Source organism: Priapulus caudatus, unplaced genomic scaffold (assembly GCF_000485595.1).
Source record: "Priapulus caudatus unplaced genomic scaffold, Priapulus_caudatus-5.0.1 Scaffold296, whole genome shotgun sequence".
In the NCBI taxonomy this organism is placed as follows: Eukaryota; Metazoa; Priapulida; class Priapulimorpha; order Priapulimorphida; family Priapulidae; genus Priapulus; species Priapulus caudatus.
This window is the reverse complement of record NW_014577357.1, coordinates 214,707-233,946: the sequence shown is the minus strand read 5'-3', so window position 1 is coordinate 233,946 and position 19,240 is coordinate 214,707. Positions and strand designations below refer to the sequence as shown.

The window sequence follows — 19,240 nt, the reverse complement described above, 5'->3', positions numbered from 1 at the left end:
CAGGAGAGAAGTTGTGGTAGTAGGGAAGCTGACACGCTATGTAGCTGAGACGTGCTGAGGCAGTGAATTGGACTGCGGACAAACAAAACCACTTGAGTGTGTAAGATAGCAATGGTTCGAACGAGGGAATCGTGAAACGAAGCAAGCAGTCGTCTGCACATTCCTCTGGCTGCATCTGCCTGCTCGACTGCCCTTGCGTTTAGCGGCGTGCTCTCACTGCTGCGGTTATAGCGCTGCCTCTCAACTGCCCTCACGCCTTTAGCCCCGGGCGCTCTCACTAGCTTACGTTTAGCGGGCCGCCTCTCACTGCTTACGTTTACGGCCGCCCTTCTCACTGCTTGCGCTTTATAGCGGCCCGCTCTCACTGCTCACGTTTAGCGGCTGCCTCTCACTGCTTACGTTTAGCGGCCTGCTTTCTCACTGCTTACGATTAGGCGGCTGCCTCTCACATGTTCCGTTTAGCGGCTGCCTCTCACTGCCTTACGTTTAGCGCTGCCGCTCATGCTTAGTTTAGCGGCCGCCTCTCACTGCTTGCGTTTAGGGCCGCCTCCTACTGCTTACGTTTTAGCCGGCTGCCTCTCACTGCTTGCGTTTAGCGTCGCTCTCACGACTCTGCGGCGCTCTCACTGTTCGTTTAGACGGGCTGCTCTCATCGCTATTGCGGCGCTCTTCGTGCTTATAACGGTTGCTTTCTCACTGGCTTTGCGTTTTAGGCCATAATAAAAATATTGTTGTTTGCCTCAGACCGACCGACCCGCCAAAAGGCGGCCGACTCGAATTCATTTATTGATTGCTTTCCCATTTTTTTTTTTTTTTTACAAATATTGTAATCACTGGACCACTGTGAACATTTATATAAATCTGTTATACTATATATACCCGAGCATGTTAGACACCCATGCTGAAATTTGTAACAAAGACCGCCCTCAAAATAAAAAAAACAGAAGCCTACCTACCTACCAACCCACTCCACCCGCCTTTCAGCCTGGGTCGCGGTGAGGGCAAACGATTTTATCTAATTGTGGCCTTTAGCGATCTGCCGCTTAACGGCATATCATCGTTTTAGCCGTCTGCCTCTCAACGGCATCATCATAGTTTAGCGTCTGCCCTCTCACGCGCATCATCATAGCTTTCGTTCCACTCTTGCATATACTTAGCGTCTGCCTCTCATGGCCATCATCAATCGTTACGTCTGCTCGTAGGCATCTCTCACGCGGCCTCACGCATCGCTCATCATTTAGCGTCTGCCTCTCACGCGCATCATCATCATTTAGCGTCTCGCCTCTCACGCATCATCATCGTTTAGCGTCTTGCCTTCACGCATCATCGTTTAGCGTCTGCCGCTCACGGCATTATCATCGCTTTAGCGTCTGCCTCTCACGGCATCACCTTATCGTTTATGCGTCTGCCTCTCATGGCATCATGCATCGTTACGTCTGCCTCTCATGGCATCATCAATCGTTTAGCGTCTGCCTCTCACGGCATCATCATCGTTTCAGCGCTCTGCCCCTCACGGCATCATCATCTTTAGCGTCTGCCTCTCACGGCATTCATCATCATTTAGCGTGCTGCCGCTCACGGCAATTCTCATCGTTTAGCGTCTGCTCTCAACGGCATCATCATCGTTTAGCGTCTGCCTCTCAGTGCATCATCCATCTGTTAGCGTCGCCTCTCATGGCATCATCATCGTTAGCGTCTGCCTCTGCATGGCATCATCATCGTTTAGCGTCTGCCTCTCATTGGCCTCATCATCGTTTTTAGCGTCTCTTCTCACGCATCATCATCGTTAGCGGTCTGCCTCTCATGGCATCATCATCGTTTGAGTCTGCCTCTCATGCTGATCATCGTTAGCCGTCTGCCTCTCACGCGCATCATCATCGATTAGCGTCTGCCTCTCACGCATCATCATCGTTAGCCGTCTGCGCTCACCGGCATCATCATCGTTTAGCGTCTGCCTCTCACGGCATCATATCGTTTAGCGGTCTGCCGCTCACAGGCATCATCATCGTTTAGCAAGCGCCGCCTCTCACGGCACATCGATCATTTCGCGATCTTCCGCTCACGACATCATCAATCGTTTAGCAGTACTGCCTCTCACGGCCATCAATCATCGGTTAGCGTCGGCCTCGGGCACGCATCATCATCGTTTAGCGTCTGCCGCTCTACCGGCTCATCATCGTTTAGCGTGTCCTGCCCGCTGCACGGCATCATCATAGTTTAGCGTCTGCCTCTCACGGCATCATCATAGTTTAGCGTCTGCCTCTCACGGCATCATCATCGTTTAGCGTCTGCCTCTCATGGCATCATCATCGTTTAGCGTCTGCCTCTCACGGCATCATCATCGTTTAGCGTCTGCCTCTCATGGCATCATCATCGTTTAGCGTCTGCCTCTCATGGCATCATCATCGTTTAGCGTCTGCCTCTCATGGCATCATCATAGTTTAGCATCTGCCGCTCACGGCATCATCATCGTTTAGCGTCTGCCGCTCACGGCATCATCATCGTTTAGCGTCTGCCTCTCACGGCATCATCATCGTTTAGCGTCTGCCGCTCACGGCATCATCGTTTAGCGTCTGCCGCTCACGGCATTATCATCGTTTAGCGTCTGCCTCTCACGGCATCATCATTGTTTGTCGCAGGTTCGCTGCTGCACCGACATGTCCAGCAGGTGGTGTGCAACGCGCATGCCATCACCGCCCTGCTGACGACCGACACGACCCCGCTGCACGAGGGCGCCACCGTACACGAGGGCGCCACCGTACACGAGGGCGCCACCGTACACGAGGGCGCCACCGTACACGAGAGCGCCACCGTGCTCGAGACACAGGAGCAGACGCGCATCGCCGTTGCCATCTATCCAATCGTGAGCATGATGAATCACTCTTGCGAACCGATGGTCGTCAACAGGTAGGTGGCGCCACGTGCGGCAGCGTCGCGACGGGTTGCTAGGCGTCGCCGCGACGGGTTGCTAGGCGGCGTCGCGTCGGATTGCTAGGTGTCGCCGCGCCGGGTTGCTAGGAGGCGACGCGACGGGTTGCTATGCGGCGTTACGACGGGTTGCTAGGCGGCGTCGTGACGGGTTGCTAGGCGGCGTCGTGACGGGTTGCTAGGCGGCGTCGCGTCGGGTTGCTAGGCGGCGTCGCGACGCGTTGCTAGGAGCCGTCGCGACGGGTTGCTAGGAGGCGTCGTGACGAGTTGCTAGGCGTCGCCGCGACGGGTTGCTAGGCGGCGTCGCGTCGGGTTGCTAGGCGTCGCCGTGACGGGTTGCTATGCGGCGTTACGACGGGTTGCTAGGCAGAGTCGCGACGGGTTGCTAGGTGACGTCGCGACGGGTTGCTAGGCGGAGTCGCGACGGGTTGCTAGGTGACGTCGCGACGGGTTGCTAGGCGGCGTCGCGACGGTTTGCTAGGCGGCGTCGCGACGCGTTGCTATGCGGCGTCGCGACGGGTTGCTAGGAAGCGTCGCGACGGGTTTCTAGGCGGCGTCGCGAGGAGTTGCTAGGCGGCGTCGCGTTGGGTTACTAGGCGGCGTCGCGAGGAGTTGCTAGGCGTCGCCGCGACGGGTTTCTAGGCGGCGTCGCGAGGAGTTGCTAGGCGGCGTCGCGACGGGTTGCTAGGCGTCGCCGCGACAGGTTGCTATGCGACGTTACGACGGGTTGCTAGGCAGAGTCGCGAGCGACGGGTTGCTATACGGCGTGGACGACGGGTTGCCTAGGCGGCGTTCCGTGAGCGGGTGGCTAGGCGGCTCGCGACGGGTTGCCTAGGAGGTCGTCGCGACGCCCGGTTGCTAGGCGGCGTCGCCGTCGGTGCTAGGCGGCGTCGCGAGCGTTGCTAGGCGCGTCGCGACGCTTGCTGCCGGCGAGTCTCGCTGCCGCTCGGCCAAGCAGAGATCTCGCATGCATACTTTTTGCCTCTGATGTCTTGGTGTACGTTGACTCTCTTCGCATTCGCCGATTATCTGAAGTACGACTGCTTGAATTCGGTGTGGAAGCGGCCGACTGGCGTAAATGTGCACTGCGCATGTCTAACGTGTACTATCTTAGCTGCAAGAGAAACTTCTAGTTACATAATATTACTACTAGTAGGCCGACATAATTTAATCGTCCACGTTTCGTCGCGATACACATCCCGAAAAATAACACAATTGTCGTGCACCCAACACACCACACAAATATCATATACCCTTCTCATCGACTCACCCCTCCAAAAAATCGACATCTTATAAAAACTGTTAACGCACGCCTGTCGGCGATTAATTTCCGGGTGGCCCAAAGTAAGTATCTTATACGTCGCCTACAATGGTATGGCAACGGATCTTAGCCAAGAGCAGCACGTTATGCTAGATATGTGATGTACTTAGGTAATGTTTACTACCACATACAAAAAGGCCCTGCTCCTGTTAGATCTCTGGTAGAGTATAGGCATATTGTTGCGCCCCGGGCCGATATCTCCGTCTGACCCCATGCCTTACGTGATCATCCGTTATTTACGACTTTGGCAGCCTTTACGGGGATGTGACTCGTGTCAAGCCGATGAAGGCTGTTGACTCGGAGCTGAGCATCTACTACTGCCTACGGTAATCGTCCCGCTGTACATTTGCGAGCGCATGGTTATACACTCAATCTACAACCTTATTCGCGCATTTAGAAGTAGGCAGATGTCAATCAACCTGTACACCATATATATATATAGTGAGAAAATAGAGACGACAGAAAACACACATGATATGCATATAGAGTAAATAAATAAATAATATATACATATATATATATATGATATATATATTATATATATATATGATATAGAAAGAGAGAGAGAGAGAGAGCCGAGAGAGAGAGGAGAGAGAGAGAGAGAGAGAAGAGAGAGAGAGAGAGCGAGAGAGCGAGATACCGAGAGGCCCCCCGAGAGGAAAACTCATTCTCAACCTATTCGACTTATACCACGCTACTTCTAGGCGCTGGCGTGTCACGGCATCGCGTGGCCTCACCTAGCGGCACTAAGCAAGCTAGCCTGTGGAGTGTGTGAAGGAGCGGTGCCCGCTTCACGCTCACCTAGGTCCTGCTAGCCGGCGCATGCCGACGACGCATGAGCGCAGTCTCCTGCGCGCGGCTCAGGCCAGCAGTACTTCTTCCGACTGCGCGTCGCTTCCACACTGCGACACCGAGCGAGCGCCAGCGTCTACTAATCTTCTAGCTCATGTTACTGACCGCAGCTGCCATCCGGTAGTCAGCCGGCCTTTTAGCATATGTAGTGTAGCCGCTAGCCTGCGTCGACACGAGGATGTTATATTCGGATGAAGCGTCTACACGACGGCCGCTTTTCCCCGCGGTTCCACGCATAACCCGGGTTGCAGCCTTAACCCGGAATAGCTCTAAGCCTGGCGCCCTGATGTTGACGGTCCGCGCTAGCTGGTTAAGCTAACCCGACGGGTTAAGATCCTGTCTGCGGGTCTAGCACTGCTCATTAATCATGCGCGCACGGCGGTGGGCGGTTGTTAACCCGGAGTGGTAGTCGGCTACCATTAGTTCCTTAATCGTGCCGATAGGCGGCGCTATAGCTGACATGAAGGTAATTTACGGTTGATGCCGTACAGTACCAATCGCCGATGACATTACGTTGAAACGCCTTCAAGCGTTGAGCGTGTGTCTCGGTAGTAAGATCGCTGCGCATTTCGTAATTAGGGTAAGCTAACCCGAGAGCGGCCGGGCTGTTCTAGTGCAGTCCGCGAAGCCTAGTTACCTAGTGACGTCCCTTCAAATTCTTCGCGATGTTCCTTAATTTGTCTACGTCATGAATTTTCTATGGTATTATATGGTTATGTAAAAAAAAATTGCAATTTTTTACATGGAAAAGTAAGTAATAACGGACTAAATGTATTCCTAAATTATTTACCTGATGAGGATTTGTTTCGTAGTTCAAAATCTAAAAAATCTGGGGCAATTTGATTATTTATCATGACATTTAAATGCTTGCTATGGCCGCTGTGCGCATTGAGTCCGAGTGTTTGTTCACGTCGAACGAATAGCAAAATAGGAAGTTATAATGCAGCGCAAAGTTAAACCATAAAAAGTGACAGAATCGCCTTACATTTTGTGAAAACAGTGCGACATAATTCTGTTAGCTTACGTGATGTACGGTGAGTCAATCACTGTTAAGTGGCCGAATCAGACATGCCCTTAGTTTCCGGCTGTGGTTTAACATATTTGCAGTCATGCGTCGTGTTTTCACAGCTTGATAGTATTGACATGACTTTACCTGTGTATTGGGCGCCCTAACGACGCGTGAATTAATTAGCCATCTGGACCCGCGTTGTCAGACAACAAATTAGTCTTAACATAACATTTTCTCGTAGACGGTCTACAGCGCCTTGTGTGTCGTATTGTTAATCAGGAAAAAAAAAAAAAAAAGGAAAAAAAAAAATATCTGCGACCGATTTTTCATTCAGGGTAACTTTCGCAGCGTTTCTGTCGACGGCTCAAGAGAAAAAGTTAATGTTAAGACTAAATTAATGCTTTACTTCTAATTAATGTTAAGACTTAATTCTAAGTTAACTGTTTAACGACAATTTTTGTTCTGACAACGGGCCCCAGGGATGTATTGCCTGATTTCCTCTAACTATGCCTACTGAAATCCAGGGAAGACCTGCTGATAGTGATGCGGTTAAATCGAATATTCTGCTAGGGTATACGTATGCATTTGAAATTATTAGTGCAAGACTTTAGTTCTTATCTTCTATAGCCCGGCGCGTTAGGGTGTGTGATTGCAAGCGTTTTACGTACCCAAGTTTAAATTAATGAAACGTAGCATCGACCAGGGTGGCCAGCACTAGCCCTACACGCCGCTCTCGTCTCTCTCTGCTGTATCTGTCTCTCTCTCTGTATCTGTCTCGATCTCTTCTCTCTCTCTCTCTCTCTCTCTCTCTCTACTCTCTCTACTTTATCTCCTTTCCTTGCGAGGACCGGGAAGAATGCATCTGTGACAAAGCTGGCTAACCTTCAGAGTTTCCGCGGGATGTTTGTAGCGATTTTAGCCTATAAATGTCCGCCATTAACGCGATGTCAGCTCACAGTTTGACTCTCATTAAGTCGCTAGGGGGTGGAGACGGCCTTGACAAATGATCTGCTGTAGGTTATATTATTTTTGTTCTCACTATCCGTAGTATCATAGAGCTCAGAAAATTAGATTATATTATGTGATCTTTGGTGTTGTTGTTGTAGCACTACAATGGTATGCATATCGATTGTTAGCTTTATTCTTAATCGATGTATACTCCTGCTATTAAATTATGGTAGTATTGTGCCCTAAATGGACTCGTTGTCCTAGATCGACCTACTTGGTGAGGAAAATCCGTCACCTGAAAGATTTAAAGTTTTTAGATTTTCTATACCACAAGATCAATTTCGGCAGGCTCTGCATCTTGTAAGGGTACACTAAAGGCCAACGGTCTTGCGTTAATGTAAGTTGTTGTTACCAGATGCCCAGCCACTCTAGTGTGACTAATAACATATGATAACCTTAATGCCCTCATGTCACTACTTTAATCTTTCTCTCTCTCGCGCACTCTCTCGCCTTCTCCCGCTGCCTATCCGCTCTATCTCATTATCTTCTCTCGCTCTCTCCCTCTCTCTCTCTATCTCTCTCCCTCTCTCTCTCGTTCATCTCTATTCAATAGACTCATCACTAGACTAGAGCAATTTTTCCCCTCACTCATCACCCTGTAAATAGAAAGAAGACTACGCACAAGCTCCCACTATATACCTACTAATTCATTCTAACGACAACCACTATACGTGCGTCTCACTCTCGCTGTTGTTCTCCTCCCTCCCCCTCCCCCACCACCACCACCACCACTACTCTCGCCTCTCTCCTGCACCGGTTTCCCCTCCAGCGATCTCTCGATCTTCTCTGTCAGCCGCAGACCTCGGACGAAGGAGGGAGGGGAGGGGGAGGCGGGCAGGTCAACGCACGGAGCGGGGGTGGTGACGGACTGACCTGCCCGCCGTGGCCGCCTCGCTAGCCCCGCATGACCCGCTCTGGCACAGTTTGCCGCCGCAGCAGCCTTGACGAGGGAGCCTGACATACTTTGCGCGCTCCCGCACCGCGCCTGACCCACTTCCTTCCGCCGCCCCGCCGCTCTGCCGTTGCCACCCCGTGTGCCCACGGGCGACGGCTAGACGGACGCCGGCGTCTCCGGTAGCGGTCCGGCGCACGACGTCGGCGAGGACGTGGTGCCCGTCTAGCGATGTTGGAGTGGGTGGGGGAGGGAGGGAGGGTGAGGGTGAATCACACCGAGTTGGATGTTGTTCTCATTCGTTATCTCCGGACAACTATAGCAGTTAGTTAGCAGACTCTAGTGCTAATCTACTATAATATGTATACATACTATGAGGAGATACTATACTATAGTTCTACACTATGCTATCTGCTAATTACTGCTGCGGGATGCGGCAGCTGAGCTAACGGCAGAGGTTATTTTAGTTTAACATTATGTTAGGATGCAGCATTATGTTAGGATGCAGCATTATGTTAGGCTGCAACATTATGTTAGGATGCAACATTATGTTAGGATGCAACATTATGTTAGGATGCAACATTATGTTAGGCTGCAACATTAGGATGCAACATTATGCTAGGATGCAGCATGCACGAACAGACCAGGTGAGGCATATCTACGGTGCGAGGGATGAAGGATTAATATACGTGATCGAGTTTTGACAATGGACTCATACTCGGGCCCACGGGAGGGTTGGTGACTATTTCCACTGCGCAGTGCAGCAGCATCTATGCCCTCTAACACAGTGCTGAAATCAGTTTTGGCAGTTGTTTGGATTTAAGGTAGGGGTGAAGTGAAATAGTTCACAGAGCGAGGTAAGGACGGGTGATCTAATAGTGATAAAGCTGATATTGTCACCATTTGCTCGTTTAGGATGACGAGCTGTGCTGTCAACTGTCAACCACTGCTCTGTCCACCTTTAGTAGCATGGTTATGTCCCCCTCCCAGCCCTCTGTTCTTCCCCCTACGATGTCACCCATGTATTCACATCGAGCCTAATATTTCTACCCATCTCTCTACCATACTGCCCACCCCTCAATCCCCAAGGTGGTTGGAACGAGCGACAAAGAGCTCCGGCGGTAACAATACCCCTGCAAGAGAATTCAGGACCGAAACACCGCGAACAGGGGGGGTGGTGGTCGTATGTCGCGGCTTTAACGGGGGGGGGGGTCTGTAATCGGGGTTGTATTTAGCTTAGATATCACGAATATAACACGAATGCCGGCGGCAGCGTCTCACTCTCTCTTTCTCTCTCTCTCTCTCTCTCTCTCTCTCTCTCTCTCTCTCTCTCTCTCTCTCTCTCTCTCTCTCTCTCTCTCTCTCTCTCTCTCTCTCTCTGTCTCTCTCTCCTCTCTCTCTCTCTCTCTATACGTGGACTAATTCCACCCTCGTACGCGTGGTGATCTGCAGGTGTTTCTGCTGCTGCTGCTGCTGCCGCACCGCCTCCGTCTGACGAACCGCCCTGCCTTGACCTGTCCGCGCACCGGCCGCACCGTCTGATTAACTACTAGGTAATATAACTCTCTACTGGAGCGCGGCGGCGGCGGCGTCGACAGCGGCGTCGGCAGCGGCGGCGGGAACAACAAGGGCACGACAGCAGGTCGGGTGCACTCGCTGCTAACAAAGCTGTGTGCGCGACAAGCCGATAGTGATACGGAGAGAGGAGAGGGAGCGAGGAGGGAGGAGGGAGGCAGGCAAGGGGAAGGGGTGGAGGCAGGGAGGGAGGGAGGACGAGAAGAGGGAGGAGGAAGAGAGGAGGGAGGCAGGCAGGCAAGGGGAAGGGGTGGAGGCAGGGAGGGAGGGAGGAAGAGATGAGAGAGGCAGGCAGGGAGGAGAAAGGGATGGAGACAGGGAGGGAAAAGGAAGAGAGGAAGGGAGGCAGGCAGGGAGGAAGAAAGAAAGGAGGGAGAGAGGCGTGGTAGGCAGATAGGAAAAAGGGAGGGAGGAAGGAAGGAAGGGAGACAAGACACAGAAAGAAATGATGAAGAGGAATGAAGTAGCCCGGGAGGAAGGGAGGGGACATTACGACTACTCCATTCCCCCTCCTCCCTCCTCGCCCATCTGTCCCACTTTTATCGCATCCTTGCCGCTGCTAAGTAGAACCGAGCCAAGGCTGATCGTTGAACTACGGCCCCGTTTGCGATCGGCACAAGGTCTACCGTTTATATATATATATATAACCGTCAGAAATCACTCGGGCTGGCGTTGATTGCCTCTCATTGGTTCATGGATTAGCTCATGGTCACCTAGAAGAGGCCAGCGACCGGGCGGTGCTTACGCAGCGGCTCCGTGCGGGAAGGAGGGAGGAGGGGAGAGGGAGAGAGGAGGGGAGAGAGGAGGGGAGAGAGAGAGAGGGAGAGAGGAAGGGAGGAGGGGAGAGGAGGGGAGAGCTGGAGGGAGGAGGGGAGAAAGAGAGAGGAGGGAAGAGGGGAGAGAGGAGGGGAGAGTATAAAACGTCTATATTAGAGTAAAGTTTTACAAAACATGTCGGAACGCAGCATAACCTATTTATTTCAAACGCCATCGCAACAAAGCGGGTATAGCGCCATCTACGGTCACAAATTGTGATTCATTTTGGTTTATAAATTATTGCGATATACAGATGGCAATCGTTTCTATAATGTACGTCGATGGTTGCTCAATTAAAACTGACTTCTTCTTACTCACTCATTTGTGTCTTTTTTTCTGGGGAGCTACAGTGTCATTGACACTTTCATTTTAGTTACAATCAATCGAGAAAGGTCATACTAGTACTAAGGTCAACCCGAGTGTGCGAGTGTTCCATTGCAGCTGAACACGGGCAACCAGTTGTGGATAGTTAAGTCGCATTGGCAGCGTCACCTAAGCTGGTCTTTATCCTCTATTTGCCAGCTAGTCTGGTGTCAATACCAGCTCTGTAGCCATCGGTGTTCGTTTCCCTCTGCAGGCCAGGGATGCCGTCACCGCCGGAGACGTCCTCTTTGTGGAGAAGCCATACGCCTCAGTACTGCTGCAGGATCATGAGACAACGCACTGCCACCACTGCTACCGCAGCCTTTCCTATCCCGTCGGGTAAGAGATTAAGCAGGAGGGAGGTGGGTGTAATGTGGAAGGTTTCACTTTGATTAATATTTTTCGTATTTGGAGTCGAATTGCAGATTGTACCTTTTCTATACTGTATGTGCGCATTGTCACAAAGTCTATTTTTAATTTGCGTTGTTATTGTCAATGATGTGGGAAGATTGATTTGATGTCTTGTTTGCCCCCAGGTGTCGCGAGTGCACACAGGTGCGCTATTGCAGCATGGCGTGCAGGGATGCCTCGTGGAATTCCTACCACAAGTACGAGTGCTGCCACCTGGATGTTCTCTATGCTGTGAGTGTGCGTCGATAATTGTCGTCTCGGAATATTCATCGAGAGCTGGCGCAGGTGATGCTATAGGGGGGGGGGAGTTTTCAACCAATGAGGTGTCACAGCAACTAGTGGATTGAGGGCAGTCAGTCGCTTCCAAAGCTGTAATGACACTGTGCAGGCCATTAAATGAAATTGAAATTGTATTACTGATATCGCTGAATGTGTTAAACATGCATGCACACGCGCCAGCATGCGCGCACGCCCGCACGCACGCACGCACGCACGCACGGCGCATGCACACACACACATTTGGCACATTTAGAACTGTGAAAGTAGGTAAACAGTAGAAGCCAGTAACTACCAGTGATTATATTATTATATATCGATGATACCTGCATTATTGTTGTTCCCAGACAGGGGTGGCTCACCTTGCATTCCGGATTATTCTCATGTCAGGTGGCAACTCTCTGCTAGGTGGGTATTAGGCCATATTAACAATATTGTTTGTTTGCCCTCGCCCGACCGACCTGCCAAAAAGGGGCTGACTAAAAAAAAATTATTGATCTTTCCCATTCTTTTTTTTTTACAAATTGTATCACTCTATATTATATAAATCTGTAGGCAATACATTATATGTACCAAGCAAAACAAACATTCAACATAAAAGGTATCTCCACACAAGCACACCCGAGCATGTAGACACCATGCTGAATTTGTAAAAAAAAGCCTACCTACCTACCCAAACTTTTCAGCCTGGGTCGGGTGAAGGCAAACAAAGATATTTTAATTGTGGCCTTACCGTGAGGGTATTCATTCATTCTTTGTGATTCTGCATGTATGCAAAATATTTTTGATGTGACATATCGCATTGGGTTTTGTGTGCACTCTTAAGCCTAGTGCAGACCTGCGATTTTTGGTTGCTCGTCGCTGCAACCTGCAACCGCAAGCGATCGGTCGATGTGTCACCGCGTGTGCGCACACATGCGATTTCGAAGCAATTCTAGGGCAATTTGGGAGCGATTGGGAGCGACGAATCGCTCAAAATCAAACAAGTTTGATTTCTTGCAACTCGTCGCAAGTGGCCAGAATCGATACGGGTTGCAGTTGCACATTCCCGTAGACGTAGTGATTTCACAGCAATTTTTACAGCGATTCTAGAATCGCTGTCAAGTTGCATGAAAAAATCGCAGGTCTGCGCGAGGCTATGCTGTCATGATAGGCAAGAGGTGAAGGGTAGGGATCTAAGCAACATCTAAACATTGCTTTTATCACCATGGCATGAACATTTCTGTGGCGTTTCAAATGCTATCATTGTTACTCTACTTCAAATTTTCAGAATTCAGAAAGACTCTGTCAATGGAAAGTTCGGTCAACAACATAAAAGGGTGCGATTCTCAGGGTTTCTATGGCAACCACTACAGGTCTGTCTACAACCTTATGACACATGAGGAAGATCTGAACGTCAAAGACAACTTCTGTTACGCTACAGTACGCATCTGTCTGTCACACAAGAAATCCTCAGCATCCAACATATAGTAAAGATATGAATACGTATGCAGGGGTAGAAATGAACTTTTGAACAAGTGAGTTCAACGGACTCCCTGCCCTCAAAAAGAGGGAGGTCACAGCAATGAGGGGAGTCCACAGTCTGAAGTCCAAACTAAAGATATTAACAATAACGCATGTGCTTATTTTGAAGATTCGTGCGGTTGCACGTCTGCCAAATTTTCTTTGGACATTTGGTGAAAAAATACGGTAATACCGCGAAGCCGTGCTTTGGAACGAACTAGTTAGTATATAGCAGAATTTTCAGGGAGTCACATGGACTCCTGCATATGTCAAATCAGGGAGTCCGACAGTAAATCAGGGAGTATTTGACTCCGGACTCGCACTCCGCTCCGTTAATTTCGCACCCTGCGTATGTATACGCTCCGCATTTACACTAAATTTACGTTTTCAGAGTGCAGTGTTGCTGCTCACACTTCTGAAAAAGGTTTCCTTTTTCGACACGCCTCCTGCCGGCTTGCCGTTTTCCAGCGATGACATCACATACATAGGTGTGTGTGCTGGGAAAAAGAAGGGGAGTGTGTGAGGGAGAGAAGTGAAGCTGTACAGATAGGGAATGCTTGTGAGAGAAGTGAAGCTGTACAGGTAGGGAATGCTTGTGAGAGAAGAGTGAAACTGAGAAGAAAGGGTTTGTGGTGTGGGAGAGGGGAGAAGTTGTGGTAGTAGGGAGTGTGTGTGGGAGAGGGGAGAAGTTGTGGTAGTAGGGAGTGTGTGTGGGAGAGGGGAGAAGTTGTGGTAGTAGGGAGTGTGTGTGGGAGAGGGGAGAAGTTGTGGTAGTAGGGATGTGTGTGAGGCGAGGGACGAGAGTTGTAGTAGTATGGATGCTTGAGCTATGTGGACAGACGTGCGAGGCGTGAATTTGGCTGGACAAACAGAAAACACTGAGTGTGTAAGATAGCATGCGTTCGACAGTGAATCGTGAACGAAAGGCAGTGTCTGCGCATTCCTTGGCTGGCTATGCTGCCTCTCATGGCTTGCGTTTAGCGGGCCTGCTTCATGCTTGGTTTAGGGCTGCCTCTCACTGCTCACGTTAGCGGCCGCCTCTCACTGCTGACGTTTGCGCCGCTCTCACTGGCTTACGGTTTAGCGGACAGCCTCTCACTGCTCGTTTGCGGCTGCTCTCACTGGTCACGTTTAGCGGCTGCTCTCACTGTTAGTTTAGCGGCTGCCTCTCACTGCGTACGTTTCGCGGCTGCTCTCACTGTTTCGCGTTAGCGGCGCCTCTCATCGCTTACGTTTAGCGGCTGCCGCTCACTGCTTAGTGAGCGGCCTCTCATGCTTGCGTTTAGCGGCGCTCTCATGCTTCCGTTATGGCGGGCTGCCTCTCCTGCCGCTGGCGTTTTTAGCGTTTGCTCTCACTGCCTTCGTTTGCGGGCCGCTTCACTGCTTACGTTTAGCGGCTGCTCTCATCGCTCGGTTACGGTTGTTCTATGCTTGGGTTTAGGCCATATAAAATATTGCTTTGTTTGCACATCCGCGACCGACCGCCAAAAAGGGCGACTCGAATTATTTAGTGATTTTCCATTTTTTTTCTTTTTTTCAATTGTATTCACTGACACGTGTATTATATAAATCTGCTATACATTATATTACCCGAGACTATGTGCACCATGCGAATTTGTAAAGACCCGCCTCAAATAAAAAAAAGAGCTTACCTACCTACCACTTTTCGCCTGGGTCGGGTGAGGGCAAACGATTATTATTAATTGTGGCCTTCGCCGTTATCTGCGCTTCGGAATCATTTCATTCGTTTAGCGTCTCTCTCACGGCTCATAGTAGTTAGCGTCTGCTGCTCACTCGGATCTATGTTAGCGTCTGCCTCTCATGCAAGTCATATGTTTAGCGTCATGCTCTTCACGGCATCATCATCGCTTAGCGTCAGCCTCTACGGCATCGTCTCATTTAGGTCGCTCTCACAGGTCATCATCGCATTAGAGCGTCTGCTTCCGATCATCTGTTTGCGTCGCTCTCACCGGCATCATCGTTTTTAGCGTCTTGCCGGCTCACGGCATTATCATCGTTTAGCGTCTGCCTCTCACGGCATCATCATGGTTTAGCGTTGCTCTCATGGCCATCATCATTCGCTTAGCGTCGCCTCTCATGGCATTCCTTCATCGTGTTAGCGTCTGCTCTCACGGACTCATATCGTTAGGTCTGCGCTCCGGGCATATCATCGTTTAGCGATCTGCCTTCACGGATCATAGTCATTTAGCGTCTGCGCTCACGCATTATCTGTTTGGTCTGCCTCTCACAGGCGATTTTTCCATTTTTCCCAAAAATCGCTTTTTAGCGTGTCTGCTTCATGGCATCCTCATCGTGTAGCGTCTGCCTTCATGCATCATCAGCGCTTTAGGCGTCTGCCTCTCATGCAGGATCATCTCGTTTAGCCGTCTGCCTTCATGGCATCATCATCGTGTAGCGGTCTGCCCTCTCACGGCATTATATCGTTTAGCGTCTGCCTCTCATGGCATCATTCATCGTTTATGCGTCTGCCTTCATGGCATGGTCATGTTTAGGTCTGCCTCTCCGGCAGCTCACGTTTAGCGTCTGCCTCTCACAGGCATATCATCGTTTGCGCTTGCGCTCACGGAATCATCTCGTTAGCGGTCTGCCTCTCACGCATCTCATCGGTTTAGCGGCTGCTGCTCACGCATAATCATGTTTAGGTCTGCGCTACGCATATCATATTTCGCGTCTGCGCTCACGGTCATCTGTTTGGCGTCTCTGCCTATCAACGTGCGTTCATGCGTTTAGCGTCTGCTCGCCGGCATCTCATTTTAGGTCTGGCGGGCTCACGGCATCATCATCGTTTAGCGTCTGCCGCTCACGGATATCAGAGTTAGCGTCTGCCTCTCACGGATCATCATCGTTTAGCGTATGCTCTCACGGCATCCTCATCGTTTGCATCATGCGCTCACGACTCATTCGTATTAGCGTTGTATCACGCATCATCGTTTAGCGTCTGCCGCTCCGGGCGTCATCGTTTAGCGTTGCTTACGCAATCATCATTTCGTTTAGCGTTCTGCGGTCCGGCATCATCATCGTTTAGGTCTTGCTCTACCGGCAGATCATCGTTTAGGTCTGCCTCTCACGGCTATTCATCAGTTGGTCTGCCGGCCGTCACCAGGCTTATCATCGTTTAGCGTTCTGCTCTCATGGGCGATCAATCTGTTGCGTCTGCCTTCTGGCGTCATGACTCGTTTAGCGTCTGCTCTCATGCATCGCATAGATTTCGCATCTGCCGATCACGGATCATCATGTTTAGGTTGCTGCCGCCTCACGCGATCATATGTTTCGTCTGCTCGCACGGATCATCACTGCGTTAGGTCTGCGCTCAACAGGCAATCCATGGTTAGCGTCTGCGCTCACGGGCATTATCATGTTTAGCGTTGCCTTCACAGTTATCATTGTTTGCGCAGAGTTCGCTGCTGCACACGATGTCCAGCAGGTGGTGTGCACACGCGCATGCATCACCGCCCTAGTGGACGGACCGGACACGAGCCCCGCTGACGAGGCGCCGCCACGTAACCGAGGGCCCACGTACACGAGGGCGCCACCGTACGAGAGCGCCCGTGCTCGAGAACAGGAGCAGACGCGCCGATCGCCGTGCCCATCTATCCAATCCGTGAGCATTGTATGAATCCTCTTGCGAACGATGGTCGTCACAGGTACGGTGGCGCACGTCCGGCAGCGTGCCGCGGGTTGCTTAGGCGTCGCCGCGACGGTTGCTAGGCGGCGTCGCGTCGGATTAGCTAGGGTGTGCCGCGCCGGGTTGGCCTATATGAAGGCCGACGCGACGGAGTTGCTAATGCCGGCGTTACGACGCAGGTGCTAGGCCGGCGTCGTGAGGGTTGTAGGCGGCCGTCGCGTCGGGTGCTAGGCGGCGTCGCGACGCGTTGCTAGGACGCGGTCGCGAGGTGTTGTAGACGGCGTCGTGACGAGTTGCTGGCGTCCGACCGCGACGTGGTTGCTAGCGCGTCGCGTGGGTTGTAGCGTCGCGTGAGGGAGGGCTAGTGCGGGTTTAGCCGGTCGTTGCTAGCAAGTCGAGACCGGGTGTACCGGTGAGCGTCGGACGGGTTCGCTGGGGAGTGCGACGAGGTTGTAGGTGCGTAGGCGGTTGCTAGGCGTCGCGTCGGGTTACTAGGCGGCGTCGCGAGGAGTTGCTAGGCGTCGCCGCGACGGGTTTCTAGGCGGCGTCGCGAGGAGTTGCTAGGCAGCGTCGCGTCGGGTTACTAGGCGGCGTCGCGAGGAGTTGCTAGGCGTCGCCGCGACGGGTTTCTAGGCGGCGTCGCGAGGAGTTGCTAGGCGGCGTCGCGACGGGTTGCTAGGCGTCGCCGCGACAGGTTGCTATGCGGCGTTACGACGGGTTGCTAGGCAGAGTCGCGACGGGTTGCTATACGGCGTTACGACGGGTTGCTAGGCGGCGTCGTGACGGGTTGCTAGGCGGCGTCGCGACGGGTTGCTAGGAGGCGTCGCGACGGGTTGCTAGGCGGCGTCGCGTCGGGTTGCTAGGCGGCGTCGCGACGGGTTGCTAGGCGGCGTCGCGACGCTTGCTGCGGCGAGTCTCTGCTGCCGCTCGGAAGCAGAAGATCTCGATGCATACTTTGCCTCGATGGTCTTGGTGTACGTTGACTCTCTTCGCATTCGCATATCTGGAAGTACGACTGCTGAATTCGGTGTGAAGCGGCGACTGGGCGTAAATGTCACTGCGCATGTCTAACAGTGTACTATCTTAGTGCAAGAGAAACTTCTAGTTACTAATATTACTACTAGTAGCGACATAATATTAATGCCAGTGGAAGTTAAACGCACGCCTGTCGCCTATTAATTTCCGGTGGCAATAATATTACGTCGCTACAATGGTATGGCAACGTATCTTAGTGCAAGAGCAGCACGTTATGTAGTATGTGATGTACTAGGTAATGTTTACTACCACATACCAAAAATGTCCTGTACCTGTTAATCTCTTGGTAGAGTATAGGATATTGTTGCCGCGGCCGATATTCCGTCTGACCCCATGCTACGTGACTCATCCGTTATTACGACTTGCAGCTTTTACGGGGATGTGCTCGTTGTCAAGGCGATGAAGGCTGTTGACTCGGGAGCTGAGATCTACTACTGCTACGGTAATCCGTCCCGCTGTCACATTTTGCGAGCGCATGCTTATACACTCAATCTACAACTTATTCGCGCATTTAGAATAGGCAATGTCAATCAATGTACACCATATATATATATAGTGAGATAGAGAGACAGAAACACACATGATATGATATAGATAAATAAATAAATAAATATATACATATATATATATATATATATATATATATATATAAGAAGAAGAGAGAGAGAGAGAGAGCTCTCCCTCCCTTTCTCCTCCCTCCTCCTCCCGCTTCTCCCTCTCCCCTCTTCCCTCCCTACCGCTCTCCCCTCGCTCTCCCCTCTCCCTCCTCTCTCTTTCTCCCTCCTCCCTCCAGCTCTCCCCACTCTCCCCCTCCTTCCAGTTCTTTCCTACCTTCTCCCTCTCTCTCTCGTCTCGCTCTCCTCTCTCCCTCCTCTCTCCTCTATCTCGCTTGCCTCCCTCGCTCCTTCCCGCACGGAGCCGCTGCGTTAAGCACCCCTTGTCCGCCTGGCCTTCTCTAGGTGACCATGAGCTAGATCCATGAACCAATGAGCAGGCACATCAACTGCTCAGCCGAGTGATTTTCTGTACGGTCTACTAGGTATAGTATATAAACGCGGTAGACTCGTGTGCCGATCGCAAAGCGGGGCCGTAGTTCAACGATCAGCCTTGCCTCGTTCTACTTGCAGCGTGCAAGATGCGACTAGAAAGCGGCAGCAGATGGGGCGAGGAGGGAGGGGGAATGGAGTAGTACGCGTAATTGTCCCTCCTTCCTCCCTGGGCTACTTCATTCCTCTTCATCATTTCTGTCGCTGTCTTGTCTCGCCTTCCTCCTTCTCTCCGTCGCCTTTTTCCTATCTGGCTACCACGCCTCTTCCTCCCCTTTCTTTCTCCTCCTGCCTGCCTCCCTCCTCTCTTTCCTTTTCCCTCCCTTGTCTCCATCCCTTTCTCCTCCTCCTGCCTGCCTCTCTCATCTCTTTCCAATCCTCACCTTCCCTGCCTCCACCCTTTCCCCTTGCCTGCCTGACTCCCTCTCTCTTCCTCCTCCCTCTTCTCGTGCCTCCCTCCTCCCTGCCTCCACCCCTTCCCTGGCCTTGCCTGCCTCTCTCCCTCCTCGCTCCGCTCTCTCTCTCCCGTATCACTATCGGTCTTGTCGCTGCACGACAG

At 51.6% G+C, this 19,240-nt stretch overlaps 2 protein-coding genes across 2 annotated transcripts in view; both read left to right on the top strand.

Moving 5' to 3' along the window:
• Nucleotides 1–2,872: 2,872 nt before the first annotated feature.
• Nucleotides 2,873–13,497, top strand: LOC106808687 (SET and MYND domain-containing protein 4-like). Its single transcript, XM_014811509.1, has 7 exons — nt 2,873–2,907; nt 4,501–4,575; nt 10,945–11,103; nt 11,301–11,406; nt 11,799–11,859; nt 12,722–12,873; nt 13,346–13,497. The coding sequence occupies exons 1-7, from the start codon at nt 2,873–2,875 to the stop codon at nt 13,475–13,477; spliced, it is 720 nt and encodes a 239-aa protein (XP_014666995.1). The 3' UTR covers nt 13,478–13,497.
• Nucleotides 13,498–16,330: 2,833 nt separating this feature from the next.
• Nucleotides 16,331–19,240, top strand: part of LOC106808686 — a 22,582-nt gene continuing 19,672 nt past the window's right edge. Inside the window, exon 1 of the mRNA XM_014811508.1 lies at nt 16,331–16,576. Within this exon, the coding sequence (XP_014666994.1) occupies nt 16,331–16,576 (246 nt within the window). The remainder of the gene's footprint in view (nt 16,577–19,240) is intronic.

Excerpts from the sequence above, each read along its gene's own strand:
- LOC106808687 (XM_014811509.1), top strand. The coding sequence starts at position 2,873 with ATGAATCACTCTTGCGAACCGATGGTCGTCAACAG. Across the intron at positions 4,576-10,944 it reads AGCATCTACTACTGCCTACG|CTCTGTAGCCATCGGTGTTC; the intron begins GTAATCGTCCCG and ends TGTCAATACCAG. Across the intron at positions 11,860-12,721 it reads AGGTGGCAACTCTCTGCTAG|AATTCAGAAAGACTCTGTCA; the intron begins GTGGGTATTAGG and ends TCAAATTTTCAG.